The sequence below is a fragment of the Delphinapterus leucas genome, unplaced genomic scaffold, assembly GCF_059928025.1.
Source record: "Delphinapterus leucas isolate spDelLeu-1000000601 "Yukka" unplaced genomic scaffold, BTC_Dleu_Yukka2 spDelLeu_asBTCV2_sq25, whole genome shotgun sequence".
In the NCBI taxonomy this organism is placed as follows: Eukaryota; Metazoa; Chordata; class Mammalia; order Artiodactyla; family Monodontidae; genus Delphinapterus; species Delphinapterus leucas.
In genome coordinates this window covers 1,845,115-1,863,946 of record NW_028322234.1, presented here as the reverse complement: position 1 = coordinate 1,863,946, position 18,832 = coordinate 1,845,115, and the positions used below count along the sequence as shown (strand labels likewise).

Genomic DNA, 18,832 nt, shown 5'->3' with positions numbered 1-18,832 from the left:
TTTAGTTCTAGTTATTTGTAGATTCCTTGGAATCTTCTACATAGATCTTCATCATATCATCTACAATAGAGTTAGTTTGATTTCTTCCATTTTAATCTGCATTCCTAATTTCATTTCCTTTTTCTTGCCTTGTTGTGCTGGCTAGGACTTCCAGTATGATGAATAGAACTGGTGAAAGCAGATATCCTTGCCTGTCCTGATCTCAGGGCTGGTAAGCACCTAGTCTTTCACATCATTAAGGATGATGTTAGCTGTAGGTTTTTGTATAGATGATCTTGTCAAGTTTTATCATGAATGAATGTTGAATTTTGGCCAAAAAAATTTTTTTGCATCCATTGATACGATCTGTGATTTTCCTTTCCTACAGGCTTTTTGAAATACTGAAAAAAAGCTTAGAGACTTCCCCATCTGACAATTCGCTCAGACTGGGAACTCAGCTCCTACCACTCATCTAGTGCACCATGCCTCAGTGTGTTCCAGAGAATGCAACTTGGCCTGGCATGTGGCCAAAGAATCCCAATGTAGGAAATGCTGCCCAGAGTATGTATCCACTGCTAGACATTTACAACACACATCAGCATAGCCAAGGCTCAGAAAAGCCCTGCGATATAGGCTGTTACTCTCAACATGGAATTTCCCAAACTTATCTTACCAGAGTCCTTTTTTGCACAAACTCCATTATGTTCCACAAGACTTTCTCTGAAACACACTTAGGGAGCCACTCAACTGAGTCTGACCCTTAATTTGCCGATGATCCAAAGGTTGAAAGAGAAGTCCCCTGACCAAGGTCACAGATAGTGGCATCACAGACAGGCACAACAGGTCTCCTGCCCCTGACCATGCTGCTTTGACATACTACCAAGTCAGCGGGCAGCCCTGCCATACCACACGCCACCATGGAGAAGAGGAACGTACCCACATCACCAGTCTGGCCCCTTTAGTGGCTCTCGGGCCCTTCGTCCCCACTGAGCTTGAGGATCAGGGGCTCAAATCCTTATAGGTTCAGTGGGGTCCATGGGTGGTGGGTATGTAATGCAGGCTGGGCCAGTCATGCTGTTCTAGCTCCCTAACGGTAGCACACGTTTCAGGGATGGGCGTGCAACCTGTTGGTCTAACAAGACTCCAGACCAGGAATTATTAGAATTACTGGGGGGGAAAAACAGTTTTTGCATGGAGATGATGCTAAATTAGAAGAAACTGAGCTAGAGGTACCAGGAAGCACCAGGCAGAACAAAGTTGTAAGATGAAGAGAGACCTGGTTCCTTAGGACATGCCTGAACCCCATCTGGTCAGGCTGAAGCAGAACCTCCCTCCAGAACTTAAATGACAGACTAGTTAAGTGCCGCTTCCCTCAAACCAGTTAGATGGAATCCTGTCGGTTGCCAACAGAATCCTAATTTGCCCGTGAAGCAGTGTGGCCTGGAGCAAGTTGTCACTGAACTGGCCCTGTAGATCCCTTTCCATCAGGAGGTATCATTTCCCCCAAGATTCCACAGCGAAGAACAATCTTTTCTGCCCCCCTCATCCCTGTCCCCTACCCACCCTCAGACCGACACCCCCATGCGCGCTTCCCATCAAAAGGATGAGAACACAGGCAGTCAAAGGCAGCTTGGGCAGTACTCGATATACATCATACATTTATTATTAGTGAATATCCCTCTGAAATCAGCAACAATATTAAAAAAAATAATGATTGCACTACTTGGTCAAGCAGAACTAGCAAGTTTCATTTTAAAAAAAGTACAAATCTGTTAAAAATTTCAATCAGTATACACATATATAATACAACATACTAGTTATGTTAAATGCTACAAACCAATGTGAATCCAATGGAATGGAGAAAACCACACATTTAAGCTTTAAGAACCATTTTTTTCTCTATATATTAGCATTTTCTCAAATACATACATGGGAAAAATGAGGTAACTGTAAAATGTGCAAGGAACAGGGCCCCCCAAATTACATATATTTATATATATATATGTAATTTTATATATATATATATATATATATATATATATATATATATATATATATATATATATAAAAGACCTTTCTAACACAGAACACAGGCACTGGGCCCAGCCAGGGCTGGGGGACAGCACCCACTGTCATGCCTAGGCCAGAAGTTGGTAAATAAAAGAGTAAACAATGACAAGCCCCCACCACAGGAAATCATTGGTAACATGGCATCTATAGCAAGGTCGGCAAATCACAAACATCCTAAATAATTGTTTTATAAATCTTTTTTTTTTACTTTTTTTTTTTAAATGTTGTGTTTCCCCCCCAATAGCTGCTCGTTGGAATCACTGCTGCAGTCAACACACCATCCGTGAGCCTGTTTCCACCTGCCCCAGGAACCGTTAAGGGTTTCGAAAACCTTTTTTTTGGGGGGTGGGGAAGGGAGGGGGTCGGAGAGGGTAGTTCTCTGTGTAAAACAGGTGGGGTTTCAACACTGCTATAAATATAGAAATGTCACCTGGAGTTATATACAGTAAGACTCTGGGTTCTCCATGGGGTGGGGGCCAGGCTGATGGGGCCCCACGGCAGGCTGGGGGGAGGTGGTGGGCCAGGGCCGCTGCGGGAGAACGAGGGTGGTTGGAGCATCCCTGAGGCAGCAGGCGCCAGGGGCTGCCTGCTAGGATGTGCCGGCCCCACACGCGGTTCGTTCGGGGCAGCAACCCCAGCGGGGGGGTGAGGAAGAAACGGAATGGGACCCGGGTGGGTGAGGGTAGGGAGCTCGGCCAGACCCTCCGGGGGCTCCTCCAGGTCTTGGAGGGCAGGGCTCAGGCTGGGAGGGGGCCCCTGGAGGCGGGGTCCACACCCTCCTTGGACCCTGTCCCCCTGGGACTTCCCTGGAGGAGACACGCCCAGGCAGGTGGGAGACAGGCCCTGGCTAGAGAGGGAGAAATGCCCTGAAAAGCGTACGGTCCCGGTAGGCTCTGGGGACGTGTGCAGTACAGTGCATGGCAGTTATCAGCTGAGCACAGACCCCCCCCCGCCCCCCCAACCCCACCCATGACCGCCAGCCGCCTGGCCCCGCCCCAGCCGCGCACATGCATGCAGACCAGGCGGCACCACTAGACCATTCCCTGCCCCTGGGCACCTGGTCCTTGTTGGTCCCTATACACCCCCCCGCCCATTAAACCAAAAGAAAAGAAATTGTTTAAAAAATCCACACCCTCAAATCCTACACGTGATTTTGGGCCAAATGAATAAACAAAAACTGCTGCTCCTCACGTTCATGCAAAACGACAGAGAGGGGAGATGGGGCATGGGTCTGGGCCCTGTCACCGCCAGGCAGGGGCAGCCACCAGCAACACAGGAAATCACTCTCCCTGGCCTGGTCCAGGCCCCCTCAGGATACATGCCGTCCCGGGTCAGGGCCTGCCTCCCACCTGCTCGGGAGGTTGGCTCTGATGCCCTCCAGCCTGGGCTTGGGGCAGGAATGTTGTACCCGAGGTGAGGGTCCTCTAGGGAGCCAGCCCCACCCCACAGCAACCTGGGTGGGGCTGGCTGCCTGAGTCTGTCTGGGGTCAAGGCAGGAGAACCCACTGGCCTCCTGCCACTGTCTGTCCACGCCTGTCAGTGCCACCTGAGCAGAGAGCACACCACTTCAGTGCAAGAGACCAGGCGACCGAGGACAGCACCCCCTTTGCCCATCCCGGGGCCAAGGATCTCCACCAGCCACACGAGGGGAATGAACCCCTGGCTCCCAGGGCCGGCAAGAAAAGGAGACAGACCCGAGGGCAAACAGGAGAGACTGAGTTAGGGACTCAGGCCGCTCCCTGGCGGGCGTCTTTTAGACTGGTGGGCAAACGGGGAGGGAGTCTTTGGAGCTTGGCAAATGCAAGGGCTTATTGCAGGGGCTTCTCTCGGGCTGACCCTGGCACCAGCTCTGGAGATGCAGGCAGGAACGGCAGGGCAGGCCTGGGCCACGCCCTCCCCGGCCTTCCGGGGCCCCCGGAGTTTCCAGAGCTTTGGGCAGGGTTCTCCTGGGTGGCTGTGGACCTCACTCAGCCTCCCTGGGCACCTCGGAAGCGTCAGCCCGACAAATGGGACACGTCCGGTTGGCCTGGGGGGAGCAGCCGCACATGAGGCTCCACTCTCACCGGACCCCCAACCCATCCGGGGCTGTTCTGCTGCCCGGTGGGGACCTGGCTCCCTGAGTGGAGCCGGAACTTCTGGATGCTGAAGAGGACACGAAGGGAAGCCCTCCAGTCCACCCTCCTCCCTCACTACACCAGGAACACCTGGGAGCGGGCGTGGCTACGTTACCTTCAACCACTTGTCGACACACTTGGTGTGGAACTCGTGGTTGCAGGGGAGGACCCGGAGCAGCTGCCGTGCCTCGAAGTCACTGAAGCAGACGACACACCTGGGAGGAGGGCACAGAGCGTCACCCGCACACTAAAGGCGAGGGCAGGTTCGCGGCAGAGCACGAAGCGCTACCCTGGGAAGACCGCAACCCATCTGTGCTCACAGAGAGACAGGAGGGGGCGCAGGGCACTCACAGCGTCTGCTCTGACTGGTGGCTGTCGGGATGAAAGCGGTACGATGGAAGCTGCTCGATGTCCGCTTTGGTGAGGCCGCGAGGCTTGGCGTCTCCCAGCCGCTCTGCCAGGTTCAGGAGGGCCTGGACGTGTGCAGGAGGGGAGGGTCAGTGGCAGCCAGGGCTGGAAGTCCCCCAAGCCCCCACCTCCCAGGACAGGGCTCCACGGGACCTCATAGTTCTCCATCTCCACGTCATCCACATCAAGATCCAGGCTGATGGTGGGCCCCATTGCTGTTGGTGACATTGGCAGCATCGAGCTAGGGGGAGATAGGTACGCGGGCCCGGGGTCAAGGTCAGTAGGTGTAAGGGGCGCAGAGCTGCTCCCGACTCCCGCCATGAAACAAAGCCCAGAACTCTGCACTGTTCACACCAGGGACCCCAGTGTCTGTCCCAAGATGTCGCAGTAGGGCAGGGAGCCCAGCTGGTGAGCGTGAGTGTGCATGTATGGTTTGGCGGGGATGCTAGGTGGCTCGAGGCCCCGGGACCCCACGGGGCTGTGTTTGGGTCTAACCGCTAGAGGCCCCAGAAGAACAGGGCACCACAGCTCTGGGGCAGATGTGCAGGTACTTACAGGAAGTAGGGCAGGAAGCTGGGGTAATACGGTGGTGGCGGAGGCGGCGGGGGTGGTGGCGGGAGCGGCTGTTGTAGGCGGTATCTCTGGGTGCTCAGTCTCCGGGGCATCATGTGGGAATATGGCTGCAAGAGGGGGGCCCGGTGCACGTCAGCCATGGGCCTGTCTCCCGGTCACCCTAGATCCTGGGTGGGGACTGGCACTTACCACACCAAAGGACAGCTCCTGGTGCAGGGTATCGTGGGGCAGGTAGTGCAGGGGCACGGATGGGGACAGAGTTGGGCCCGGGGCAGAGGTGGAGTAGGTGAAGCTCCCCAGGGGGTGCTGATCCCCCCGCAGGTCCACATCACTGTCGAGCCGCTGCAGGGGCTGGGAGAAGCAGGGGTGAGTCAGCAGAGTCAGTGACAAGGAAAGCCCCCACCTCCCTGCCCCACTTGCCATCCCCTCTAGCATCAGACCCATCGCTCAGACTCACCATACGTGGGTGCTGGGTCTGCAGCGACACAAACTGCCCAAGAGGCGCCATATGAGCGGGCTGGGGGTGTGGGGCTGGCGGTGGAGGGTGCAGGATATAGTGGTCACTGGAGATAAGGTGGGGGTAGGCCTGATAGGGCACAGGGAGCTGCTGCATGGTACATGCCTGGATCAGCTGCTGAGAAAGGGGGCAGAGGCTGGAGAATGTTCTTCTGGGCTCTGGGCTGGGTCTGCTTGTGGCTGGGCCAGGGGCCATTCCACCCAGCGAGTGGTCCCAATCAAAGGCCTCTGGACCATCCATCCCTGGCCTAGGCCTCCCAGGCAGGACGTCTTGCTCTTAAGACCCACAGTTACCACTCCAAACCATAAAGCAGGAACTGGGAGCAGGGAGGTCTCTGAACTCTGAAGTGCCCTCCCACTGGACGTGAACGCACATATGCCGTTCTGGACAGGGCTGTGGCCTGGAGCCGAGCAGACACTGACAGCCTGGATGGGCGCTGTAAGCTCAGCTCAGTTCCGACACTGGCCTGTGCCTGGGGCCTTCAGCTGGGGGCAGGGCAGGAGGCCCAGGCGCTCACTCACCGGGGGCGGGAGGCAGCAGAGGGGATAGTGCTGCCCGCTGAACATCACGGAGCATGCTGGGAGCTGCTGGGTGCTGCAGCCAGGGATGTGTTGGCCTGTAGGCAAGGGGAAGCCTTGGGTCGTCACTGTGGTGACTGTGTAGGACAGAGGGACAGGTCCCTGGTGCACCTGCAGGAGGAGAGACCCAGGAACTGTAGGGAGGCCACTCTGCTGCCCCCAGGTGAGAAGCAAAGTCCTGCCGGGCCAGCTCTGGTGAAGGTGAAGTCAGGGCTTGTTCCCTCTGCTCCTCAGACCGGCTCGCCAGAGGCCAGGGGCAGCGGGGCGTGGGAGTGGGGGGGTTCCGCTTACCTGCTCGTGGAGATCAACCATGAACGGGCTCTGCTGGGAGGCTGGGTGCAGCATTCGGGGGCTCCCGCCGGCAGGAGCCGAGGCTCGGCGCTCCTCTACGGGGAGGTATGCTGGTCGGGTCGGCGGCTGCTGGGAGGGTAAGCGCTCATCCTGGGTAGGTGGGCTGGCCAGGGGTCCCTCACGGCCAGGGCTGCACCACAGAGAGGAAGCCCCAGTAGCACTGACGGGGGCCGCTCATTCACAGAGCATGGAGAGAAGCCAAGGTCACTACCCACTGGGGAAGGAAGACAGCTCAGGGCCCTGTGCCCGACCACCCCTGGCCCCTGTGCCCCAGCCCAGGCTGAAAGCTCCAGTACCAGGGGCTCCGGGCTCCACAGGACTGGGAGGTTCCCTCCTACCTTCCCCAGAGCTGGCCTGGGCTGCTGCTGGGTCCTGCAGAGAATCGCCGCTGACCCACAGGGGCAGAGGGCAGCCACCTAGTCACTGCCAGAGCCCATGGCTGCATCAGGGGAGGCAGAGGGGTGGAGGGGCTGGGCCAGGGCTCACAACCCTAGGAAGCAAACCGACAAAGGAACTAAGGTACAGAGAAGTCCAGTCCCTTGCTGCATTAGGGGTCGGGGAGACAGATTCAAACCTCTGCAGCCTGGTTCCAGAGGCCACTGATGCCCACCACACCCTGGGCTCCCCAGGCAGTGCTGCGCTCTGGCACTAGGGTTCAGGCTTGGCCTGCAGGGAGTCCAGGCCTTAGTTTCCTGCTCTGCGAAATGAGATCAGGGTCCGCCTCAGGGTAAGTTCAGAGGGCTGGCCGGCATGCTTCCAGGCCAGGGGGCTCTGGTAAGGCCCCCTCAGGGTGGGGTCTCCAGGAAAACCTGTCCTGGCGTGGGGATCTACAACTCTGACCTCTAGGTAACTGGGGCTCCTGAGGGGACTCCAGCTTCCTCCCTTCTGTCTGGTTGGCTCAAGATGGATTGCAAACAGGCCTGGGGCCTAGTTCTCCTTCCACTAGTAACAGGTGAGAGGTTCTGACTTGGTTCTTGCCCTCGGGGTTCCCAGTCCAAGCCAAGTCAGTACAGTCGTTCCTCAGTATCCACGAGGGATTGGTTCTAGGACCCCCACGATACCAAAATCCGAGGATGCTTAAGTCCCTTATATAAAATGGTATAATATTTGCATATAATCTACACACATCCTCCCATGGACTTTAAATCATTTCTACATTACTTATGATACCTAATACAATGTAAATGTTATGTAAATATGATGTAAATGCTATGTAAGTGACAAATTCAAGTTTTGCTTTTTGCAACTTTATGGAATTTTTTTCCTTAAGTATTTTAAATCTGCAATTGGTTACATCCATGGATGTGGAACCCATGGATAGAGAGAGCTGACTGTATACTTTCTTTCCATAATCTGTTCCCACAGTGCCTACCCAAATGGGACTTCACCTACTTTTCAAGTAAGGTACTGTTAGCCTCATTTTGCAGAAGAGAAAACTGAGGCTCAGAGACGAAAGGACTTGCCCAAGGCCTCACAATAAGTGTCAAAGCTGGGAGGTGGGCTGACTACCAGTCTCTTGCTGCACACTGATGCTGATGGGAAGGGGTCCAGCCCAAGGGTTCTGGCAGGACGTGATGAAGGAAGTCAACCTCTGGTGAACTGGTGGGTCTGGCGTGCAGCCAGGCCCTTTGTGTGTGGGGGGAGTGCATGCAAACCAGACCCAACACAGCCCCCAAGTGGGAGGTGGGGCTTGCTGAGAAAAGAGGAAGCAAGAACCTAAACCTAAGGGAGGAAGTTGAGTGAGAATGGGGCGGGGCAGGAGCTAGGGTCCAGGTGGGGGAAGTTGGGGGGACCACTCATTAACTCCAGAGGTTGGAATGAGACCCTGGCAGGGAAAACTCTGGAACCTGTCAGACCCTGCAATGCTGAAGGGCGCATCCAACAGGACCAGCCTTTGGCTGTTCCTGCCACAGGGAGCCCTGCCTCCATCTAACAAAACTCCTATGCTTCCTTCATACCCAGCTTTAAGTGTCACCTCCCTGCTAACACAGCTAGGGAACCGGTGTACTGTCCCCTCAACACCTTGTTCCTTTCCTCTGTGCTGGGCTTTACGTGCATGGGCCCTGACTTTCAAAATGAGCCTGAAAGGGAGGCTCTTCACCTGATAAGACAGCACAGGGCCAAGGCCACAGCCACAGTAGAGCTGAAATTCACATTTCTCCCACCCAACCTGGGCTCCAGCACTTGGCAGAGGGGTGGGCAGGGCCCAGTGACCAGCTTGTGTCCAGCACAGGGCAGGCCTGATGTGGTAAATGCACACTGGAGAGCCAATTACATAGGTCTAAGGCCATGTCTGGCAGCAGTGAAGTTAGTGCCAATGATTAAAAACTGGGACATAAAAAAATCTGTCCTTTCAGTGTGTTGTGTGTGTGGCGGGGGGAAGGAAGCAGAAAATCTGGTCCCACTGGGCCCTCATTTCTGCTTGACCCACCTCACTCTGGGCATGAGTTTTCTCTCCAGGCCACCCCAGGCCCATTCCTTGCCTGCCCACCACAGGTGACTGGGGTCGTGAGCCCCCAGCGTGGGCCAAGTGCATATCCTTACACTCATGTGTACACACACAGCCTCCTTGATTCCTGCTGATAATCCAGCCAAGCAAACAAAGGCCAAGAGAGACTCAGAGGAAACCCCTAAATAACTTAAACAGCAGACTCCTGACCCACCCCAGATTTTTGGATCAGAATCTTTGGAGGGTTGGGGAACAAGGGCACCTAGATTTCTACTAAATTCCCCAGCAGTTTCTACAGCACAGGCAGGTGCTTGAGAACCTCTGTTCTAACTGACCTCTGAGATCCTGGGAGCCCACAGTCCTGCCTATGAGGAGTACACAATACTTCCCATGTGCCATCCTGATAAGTCCTCATAGCAACCTTCAGAAGTAGGCATGCTGAGGCTCAGAGAAGTGAGGTCCAAGGCCAGTCAGTTGGAGCTGTGAGTGCTCTGGGACATGGCAGTGGCCTCAACTGCTCCTCTTGTGCCAGGCTGTCTTGAAGTCCGGGCAGTGTCAAGGCTCAGGGGTGCAGAATCACAGAGGCCTAGGCCCATGGGAATCTGCTCTGGCCAGCCTCTTCAAGGACACCCACACCTCAGGAAAGGAAGTGGCAAGGAGCCGAGAAACCCAACCACCAGACAGAAGGCCTCTAGCTGTGACTGATGGTGCCAAAGATGACAGTGTTGACCCTTGCATTCTTACACACAATACCCTGACTTCTGGCCAGAGTCTTGGCTGAGGATTGGGCACATCGCTCCCCTCTCTGAGCCTCAGTTTATTTATCTGTAAAATGGGAATAGCCCAATAATCACCTCCCAGGACTGCTTAAAGGCTGCTGCACTGATTTGTAAAGCTTAGGTGTGAACGATCACTATCAGAAAATACAACAGGCTGACCTTCACTCCCACCCCCCAAGCAGCTTAAAGATGCTATTTTAAGCTCTGCAGGAGGCAGCTGGGAAACATGCCTCCCTCAGGGAATATCCCCTCGCAGCTGGCAAGGGAGGGGACCCTGGTTCTTGACTGGAGACAGAGATGGCCCATGGGGAACTCACCCACTTCACAGTTGAGGAAACTGAGACCAGGAGAAAGAAAGTAACTTGCTGCAGACCACAAAGCCAAAGAAGGACAGAATTAGTCCTGGCTGGCCCGTTAGGCCCAGATTTCCTCAACCCCTGACTCTCATTACCATCAGTAACCTCAAGAATTACCTAATGCCAATTCTCTACCGCAGGCCCTAAAGGAGATCAGGAGAGCTTTCTCCTTCAGGCATCCTGACTAGACCTATTGTGGAAAGAAGCAAGTAAGGCCCAGAGCTGGAGCAGCAACTTGCTCAAGGTCAAACAACAAGGCCACCACCTAACTGCTCTGCCTTTCACCACACCTCCTCTGCGCTGGGCTCTCAGTGAGGTCTCCGTAAAAGGGTCTTGAGGGTCCCTAAATCCAATCTCGCCCAGAAGCAGGGACTGCACCTTGCATCCACCCCCTCCCCCAGGAGGCAGCCAACTCCCTACTTCCTATCCCCATCCTGGTCTAGGGAGACCCTGACATATCATTTGGGCCTGGGGGCTGTTTGCAGGTACAGGGACTGTTTTGCAGATAAGCTAAGTCAGGCCCTGAGAACAGGAGCAGACTCAGGCAGGCTGAGAAGCCCCCCTCCCACCCCTCAAAAAAGAGGCGCGTTGGGCCCAGCACTGACTGGTGGGCAAGCAGAGCTCCCTAACCGTGGTGCCTGGAGGCAGCTGAGAGCAGGACCACCAGGCTTTGAGTTAAGAGTTGTTGGCCAGCCCAGACTCCCTGGGTGACCTTGGTCAAGGAAATCTTCCTTTCTGTGAGCCTCAGTTGCCACAACTGTAAAATGGGAGTGGAAATCTCTCCTTCCCAGAGCTCCCAAATAAAGCCACAAGAGGCAAGACGCAAAAAACCAGGTGGTCACATTACTGGGGGAGGAAACCAGTGTCCCTGAGGAGCAGGCCCCTCCTCAATGTGGGCCAGGAGCAGGTTGCGGGATTCGGGGAGCTTCCTCAGCCATCCCTCCCTGGGACTGGGGACGTGGGTGGGGAGGACGTGGTACAGATACTCGCCCAGAGAGGGGCCTCCCTCGTCCCCCTCTCACTCCTTTGTGCCGGGCTCGGAGGGACATCGGGGGCTGGAGGCCATACGGCGGCGTCGGGGCCAGAGCGCTGTGACTTTAAGAGCCGAGGATCCCGGACCATGTGCTCGGCGTGAGACAAAAGCAACAACAAAGGAAGTGGCGGCGGCAGGGGGAGGGGGCGGCTCCTTCCTCTCCAACCGCAGCGCTCTGCCTCTGGAGAAGGGAGACTCGGCCTGGCCTTGGGGGGCGCTGGGGGTGGGGAGGGGTCCCGGATTCTAGAGGCCTCGCCATCTCCCCTCCGGACTGCCCGTAATTAACTCCTGCAGAGCCAGCTAGATCACAGCCCTCAGTCCCAGGGGAAGGGGGGGCAGGAATTCCAGGGATGCGGAAATCGGGAGCTGGAGGCTCTGGCCCCGACTCACCTTCGGCCGCCTGGCCACACGTTGACTCCTTTGTTCCCGATCTAGGACGGCCAAGCTGGGCAAGAGGCGGGGGGTGGGTGGGAGTGTGCTGCCTGGACCCTTTAAGAGCCCCCGCCCTGAGGAACAATGTGCTCCCTTCCCCACCCCCCCGGTCCGGGGGCAGTCCGGCTCCTTCCGGGGCCCTCTTTCTTTGTTGTCCGTCCGCCGGGCGTCTGCCTCGCGAGGCCCACGCGCGGTCAGTCTCTCGGCCCAGGCCCTCTGGGAGCGGGAGGCGGCGCAGGACGCGGCCGGGTTTGCGCAGCTGCCGGCGACTGGCCCTTTAAGAACTGTCCGCGGCGGCAGCGGAATGTAACAAACCCCACATTTGATTCACAACATTCGAATCGGCGGGGTCGCGCGCCGGGCGGGAGGGGGGCTCGCGGGGGCGCGCCGGGAGGTTCCGGCAAACAGTAGCCGGCTGCTCCCCGCGAGGGCCCCGCCCCTTGCTAAGAGTTCCGCCCCTCGGGGGCGCCAAGAGCCAATCATTCGCCGAGACTCGGCACGTGATTAGTGGGCCGCCATCTTGGAAGGCAGATTTTTTTTTTTAAAACCTCCTCTCGCCCCCACCTCCTCACTTAAAGTGCCCGCAGCCATCACAGGAAAGGGGCGGGGCCACATGGTCTGACCTAAAGACGGGAGACAGCGCGGTAAGCAAGACAAATTGGCTGTAACTCTAACTTGCTATGCAAACTCAGAAATCACTCATGCTTCTGAGGCTCAGTTTCCCCGCCATAGAAGTGGGTCCCGCCGGGAGAGCCGCAGCCCGGACTTACTGTGTCACGGTCCCCTCCTTGGGACGGCGCCTGGGACACAAGTGCAATGGACCTGACCTTCGACGGGGCAGGAGCGGCTCTTAAGCCAGTCCGAGTGGTTAGGAAGGCTCTAACAGCCCTGGGCCGGCAACCTCCCCGGAGATGACGTCAGCCCCGAAAGCTACTGCGCCGCGATGACATCATGGCCTGGCCGCCTCGCATCTCCTTGTTTATACTGCGCGGTGGCTTTAAAAAGTTGGGAGGGGTTGGATTGCCCAACGAACCAATAATGGGCAACCCATGCAAATAAGCTAACGCTTGTCGGGAGGGATTGGCCCGGCTCGCGTTGCCGTCACAGAGACATTTAAACACCCCGCCCCCAGCGTGGCCCGGGAAAAGGGCGGGGAACAGTTTGAAGCTGGAGCAGCAGTCGTCCCGCGCTCTAATTGCTCTAGGCGAGGCCTCGGAGAGCTCCCTGCTTAGGGGGATTGGGGAACTAAACCCAATGAAGTCTTTAGTTTTCTACTGTACTCCTAGCAATTATGAGACGCATTACTACAACCTGCCCATTTTACAGATGGGTAGAATCAAGAGGGGTGTCATTCACCCCAGGTTACAAAGCGAGGAAGAGTGGCCGAGCAGATACTTGAACCCAAGCCAAAGCCCAGCGTCGTTCCCCTTTGCCTCGACGCCTCCCCAGGCAGACGTTATACAAAGTGGGGTATTATCTCTACATCGATAGCAAAAAAAAAAAAAAAAAAAAAAAAAAGCTGGGAGCTGGGAACAGGTCAAATAAATTATGCATATAATCAATAACTGGACTCCTCTGTATGCAGCTGCACTGACATAGGGTTACCTCCAGCACAGCCCTAAACAAGATACCAGCAAAAAATGTTAAACATTTGTTAAGCCTGTGTGGTGGGGTTGCTGGGTGTGTGTGTGTGATTTTCTATGCTTCTTTGGTATATTTCATAATCCCAAATTTAAAAACTGAAAGAAAGATACTGAACAGAGTATAACAGTATCAATGTTTTTAAAAATTGGATATATACAGTATCTGTATATAGAATATTCCTGGAAGGATATACAGGAGACTGATTAATAACTGTCCTCAGGGAGAACTGGAGGAGAGCGCTGGGTCAGGATAGACTTTTTATTGTATACACTTTTGTACATTTGCTCCTTAAAAACAAAACAAGAAAAACTCTATACAGTATAACCTACTGAAAATTCTAAAGAAAATTACTGTGAAAGAGTATGTTTTAAATATTTTAAGCCATAAAAAACTTGTGTTCCTTTAGAGTCAGAAATCCCCCTTTGGAAAGGGTATCCAGTGGAAATAATCCAGAAGGAAGCTGGGGAACAGACATGCTTATCCAAGTGTTGTTTAGACCAGCAACAATCTGACACCACAATGTGGATGGCAGCCAGCAACACAATGACTGAAAATGGTACCCACTTAGAGATATGTTTGCATATCTCTAAGGACAGAAGATCAAGTTCATGATGCAGTGCTACAGATGTTACCTGGAATGCCAAACTCTATCCATCATAGTTAAACTACGTGTGCATGAGAATAAATGGGGTTGCGTTTCTCTAACCATCTCCTTATCAGCAACTGTCCCTTCTCCTAAATCCCTTCCAACCTTTTATTTTTCTCACTCTGTAAAAGCAATCAGAAAATCCTTCCCACATTCAAACTGCCTACATTGTTAAGACCACCCCCCTGCTTGCCTGTGTAGGGATAGAACCTGCAATGGCTCCCTAATGCCTGGCTTTCAGGGCTCTGTTTAACAAGACAAGCTTCCCTTACCAAACTTTTTTTTTTTTTTTTGCGGTACGCGGGCCTCTCACTGCTGTGGCCTCTCCTGTTGCGGAGCACAGGCTCTGGACGCGCAAGCTCAGCGGCCATGGCTCATGGGCCCAGCCGCTCCACGGCATGTGGGATCTTCCTGGACCGGGGCACGAACCTGCGTCCCCTGCATCGGCAGGCGGAGTCTCAACCACTGCGCCACCAGGGAAGCCCCCCTTACCAAACTTTTCAGGCTCACCTCTCCCCAGCCTCTCTCCCACGACCATGGCAGTGCTCCCTCTGGCCTTCCCTGCCTGAGATGCTCTCTCTCTTCCTTCCTACGAATCCATTCCTCTTCTCTGTCCCTTGAGGCTCTGCTCCCATCTCACCTCTTATAGGAAGCTGTGAAGTCTCTAGCTTGTACTGAACTCCTCTGTCTCTGAACTCAGGCCTAGACACACCCTGACCTTCACTTCATGCCATTTAATTTGCACACAACCCTGTTATGATTGCTTCGTGTCTCACTCAGTAATCTCCTTCTGGGCTTCCCTGGTGGCACAGTGGTTAAGAATCCGCCTGCCAAAGCAGGGGACACGGGTTCAGTCTCTGGTCCAGGAAGATCCCACATGCCGTGGAGCAACGAAGCCCGTGCACCACAACTACTGAGCCTGTGCTCTACAGCCCATGCGCCACAACTACTGAGCCCGCGTGCCGCAACTACCAAAGCCGGCGCGCCTAGAGCCTGTGCTCTGCGACAAGAGAAGCCACTGCAACAAGAAGCCCGCGCACCGCAACTAAAAGTAGCCCCCACTCGCTGCAACTAGAGAAAGCCCGTGCGCAGCAGCGAAGACCCAACACAGCCAAAAATAAATAAATAAATAATCTCCTCCTGGCGGAAGAGGATACAGCATTTTTAACTGCACTGACATTCAGCCTTCACTGAGAGGCAGACACCACAGGGGTAACCAGTCTCATTTTATGGTTGAGGATCTGAGGCTCAAGGAGGTGAAGTGACTTGCCCGAGGCCACAATGTGAAAATCCTTTACCACTCCCCACCCTCAGAAAGCGACTCCAGTAACCACTCCACAATCCAGTTACTCCTTTGAAGCCACCAAGCCTCTGACTGTGCCATTCTCTCAGTCTAAAATGTCCTCAACACCCCTACTCACCTCTGGCCAAACCCTGCTCAACCTTCGGGGCTCAGCTCAAAGGCTGCCTCCTCGGAGCCTCTCCTGACCATCTGCTGGCTTCTTCAATATACGGCATGACTATTATCACATCACATCAGGATGGCAGAAGGTATCTCCATGGAACTGCTCTCCCTACCCGCAGCAGGGCCTGGCTCACACTTCCTTGGATGCCCAAGGAAGGGACTCTGTATTGCCCTTCCTTGCCCCTGATGCTTCAGGGCCAGGAAATCCTTGCCCTGTGTTCTCTCATGCATGACCCTCTAGTTTACGCCCCTGGGAGGCCCTCAGTAAATTCCCACAGACCTCTGGGTTCCCCCGAGGACCGGAGGCCAATAACACATCTCCCTCTGAAAAACCTTGCTGGGTGCATGCAGAATCACTCTGGAGCAAGAGGGAGGGAGGCTCAATTTTACCAGATTTCCCAGAGAAGTCAGAAGTCTGGACTTTCCTCTCAGGTTCACTGACAAGTCTTATGCTTTGGAACCCCAACGTGGGCCCAACGGCCTGCATGCCTACTCTGTGCCCCATTCTTATCATCCCACCCCCACTCCCTTGAAGGCAGGTTCTGTTACTTTCACCTTACACAGATGAGGAAAGTGGCTAAGGAAATGACTCCCCTTGCCACAGATCCCAAAAGTGTGGCCCAGGTGGGGGTGGCTCACTCTTGCCCAGGCATCTGCCTCGAAGCTCTGTGGAGAAATCAGGGTTCTAGAGTCTTCTGCATGATCTGGGCAAATCCTACCCTGATCATCTCATTGGTCCTTCCAATGACCTAAGAGCTAGGTACCAGTGTTTGCTCCAAGAAGCTTGGGCAAGAGAGGATATGATTCACCCACCATCACACAGCCATCAAGGGGCAAACCTGGGATCACATTTTAAACGAACATTAAGTTTGGTGCATGCAATGCAAATGCCAACACAGGGTCCCCAAGTGTTGCTCAATAATCAAAAGCACAGATGTCCTGGGGCAAGAGACTCTCCAGATCCCAGAGTGGAAGAGTGGCAGAGAGGGATTTGAATCCTGGTCCCTCGAGTGCAAAGTACTGGATGCTACAATCCAGCTTCCACTCCCAGGCCTCCTCTGCAGGAGATGGGAGGGATTCTGTGCAGGCAGGAAGAAGGTGGGGTCATCGGTTCCTGCTGGAGCCCTCCCCTGCTCCATCTGCCTACCTAAGACCTGGACAGCTGGCTGCCTCTTTCCCTCCATCAGGATCAGAAAGTACTCCACTCCTTTTTTCTAAGACCCCTCAAGCTCTCCTCCAGATGCAGGGCCTTCCCAAGTGGAGCTGGCAGAACGTAGAGATTGAGGGACCATCCAGGGACACACAACACAGCCTGGTAAAGCCAGCTCAGGACACAGACCTCCCAGCTACCCCAGGGCATCAGACTTGAGCCTCACGCTCCAGGCTGGGGGTTGACAGGCCCCCTGCCAAGTCCTCTCTGCTCAGGACAGGCCTGAACACACCTGAGCCCCAAGCTTTGTCTCCCCTAAAAAGCAGAGGCTGTTTGTGCATATGGGGGAGGGCAGAGTGTCTGTAAAGGTGTTCCCAGGTCTGGCTTCAGGGCTGCAGCACTCTGGCTCCAGCTTTGAGACTTGGTCACTTACGTGGTCTCACTCTTCTTCAGTCTCATCTGTAAAACCAGGATGATGACAACACTAATGACAGATGACATTTACTGAGCACTTAGTGTGTGTAGCACTGCTGTTCATCTCCTATAGGCTACTGAGGGGGCAGGCATACACTGATGGTTAAATACAGAGCCTCTGAAACCAGCCCACCGAGGCTTGGACCCTGGCTCTGCCTTTTATCAGCTTGGTGACCTTGAGGAAGTCACCACCTCTATGAGGCTCACAGTTTGTCCAGGTGTAAAATGGGGGTGATTATACCTACCTCAATGAGTCAATAGTGGCTCTCACTTGTGTGTGCATCTTCGGCGGTACCTGCCTGGCTTTCTGGGTCTGGGTCTGCGCTTGAATGTGTGAGCTTTGAGGGTAGGGCGTTGGGAGGGGCTCCCCTTTCTGACTACCTCCCCGCTGTAGCTCTCACCACTGGAACCCGCAGGGTCTGCAGAGGAAGGAGCCAGGTACCATCACCACATCATCCGGTGATGAAAATCGGGGGCTGTAAGAATGGGGGTGCCTGGCAGACCCAGGGAGAGATGAATCCAGCCGAATTCCCCATTTTCCCTCTATCCAAGGCCAGTTTCCTACACCCACATCTCCTTCCTGCCCCCGACACCATCTCGACTCGGGCTTAATAGCCCTCAGGCAGCAGAAGGTGTGTGACCTTGGACAAGACACAGACCCTCTGGAGTCCCCGCCTTCCTACGCCCTCAAAGCAGTAACCAAGCCGCTGGCGCGCGGCGGTCTGTTCCCCGGACCCGCAGCAGCCCCAGGGCAGGGCTCGGGTCGCTCTGGATCCCCAGCGGCTGGGACAAGGAGCGTTGGTAAAGTGTTTGGGGCAGCCGTGACGAGGCCAAAGGACTGCAGCTCTGTCCCGGGCGCCTGGGGCCCAGCCGAAGCCGACACTCGCCAGGGGTTGCGATCGGGGCATGAGTGGGGCGCAGGGCACGCTGGGACTCGTAGTTCCCAGGGCCTCCCGTACTCGGGCTCTTAGACCTACCGGGCGGAGCAGCTCTGGCTCCGGGTCCCGGGACAGCGAGCTCCGGCTCTGCGGGCGCAGGCAGCGGCCTCGCTGGAGGTCCCTGTGCTACACTGCCAGCCCGCGGCCGCCCCCTATCGCTCCGTCTCTCTGGCCCCGCGCCTGGGGCGCAAGGCGCAGGGTCCAGGCCGGGCGTTACCTGGGGCCGCGGCGGGGCTCCACCCCCACCGGGAGGCCGAAGCGTCGCTCCCGCTGCAGCCGGGGGTCCCGGTCCAGCTGCGGCTCGCGCCGCCTGCCGCGGCCCCCCCTCTGGCCCCAGGCAGTGGAACCGTCCACGAACCTCTTCGCCCGGGCGCGCGCACGCGCGCGCGGGGTCCACGCCGGCTGCGCAGCTTCACCCTCCCTCCCGCGGGTGTATGGAAGTACCTGGACTGCACCAAGCGCGCGGGAGCGGAGGGTGGGAGGAGGAGGAGCGTGTTTCGGCCACGCCCACTCAGTGTCCAGCGGCAAAGGGCGCGCAAGGGCAAAGAGTCCGGGGCCTGGCCTTCCAGCCGCCCCCTTACTACTGTGTGCCCTTGGCGAGTGACTAAATAGGAAAGATATTACGACTCCGTGGTCGTTCAAAGAACCTTCCCTTAGCGGACAGTTTGTTCCCCTCCCTCAGCCTCGGAATTGTGTGTGTGGGGTGTGTGTGTGTGTGTGTGTGTGTGTGTGTGTGTGTCAAGGATCGATATACAAAGATTAAAGACTATGGGGTCAGCAGTTCTTGGTTCCTCCCTTTGTGTCGTTCTGTGAGCTTCAGTTTCTTCGTTTGTGAAATGTGAGCGATGATACCGCCTTTGGGCGGTAGGGAGACTA

The 18,832-nt window shown here is 55.5% G+C and overlaps 1 protein-coding gene across 10 annotated transcripts; it reads right to left on the bottom strand.

Moving 5' to 3' along the window:
• Positions 1 to 1,609: 1,609 nt before the first annotated feature.
• Positions 1,610 to 18,332, bottom strand: LOC111169827 (RING finger protein 44). 10 transcript variants are annotated; one of them, XM_022564344.3, is made up of 12 exons: positions 18,174 to 18,332; positions 17,264 to 17,437; positions 6,929 to 7,080; positions 6,531 to 6,720; positions 6,183 to 6,350; positions 5,602 to 5,778; positions 5,334 to 5,495; positions 5,127 to 5,251; positions 4,725 to 4,812; positions 4,515 to 4,636; positions 4,279 to 4,378; positions 1,610 to 4,075 (listed from the first exon to the last, which is right to left on the bottom strand). In XM_022564344.3, exons 3-12 carry the CDS (start codon positions 7,033 to 7,035, stop codon positions 4,013 to 4,015), a joined length of 1,302 nt encoding a protein of 433 aa, XP_022420052.1. In that variant the 5' UTR covers positions 7,036 to 7,080; positions 17,264 to 17,437; positions 18,174 to 18,332; the 3' UTR covers positions 1,610 to 4,012. The 10 variants fall into 10 exon arrangements, with proteins under 10 accessions (XP_022420052.1, XP_022420051.1, XP_022420054.1 ...); XM_022564343.3 differs by lacking the exon at positions 17,264 to 17,437; XM_022564346.3 differs by lacking the exons at positions 17,264 to 17,437; positions 18,174 to 18,332 and adding an exon at positions 17,996 to 18,128.
• Positions 18,333 to 18,832: the final 500 nt, after the last annotated feature.

What these genes read in the sequence shown, in the direction of transcription:
- LOC111169827 (XM_022564344.3), bottom strand. Translation starts at nt 7,035, where the DNA reads ATGCAGCCATGGGCTCTGGCAGTGACTAGGTGGCTGCCCTCTGCCCCT. An exon ending in AGCTTCCTGCCCTACTTCCT is followed by an intron (nt 4,813 to 5,126) that starts GTAAGTACCTGC and finishes ATCTCCCCCTAG; the next exon opens with CTCGATGCTGCCAATGTCAC. An exon ending in GTGTCGACAAGTGGTTGAAG is followed by an intron (nt 4,076 to 4,278) that starts GTAACGTAGCCA and finishes TGCTCCCCCCAG; the next exon opens with GCCAACCGGACGTGTCCCAT.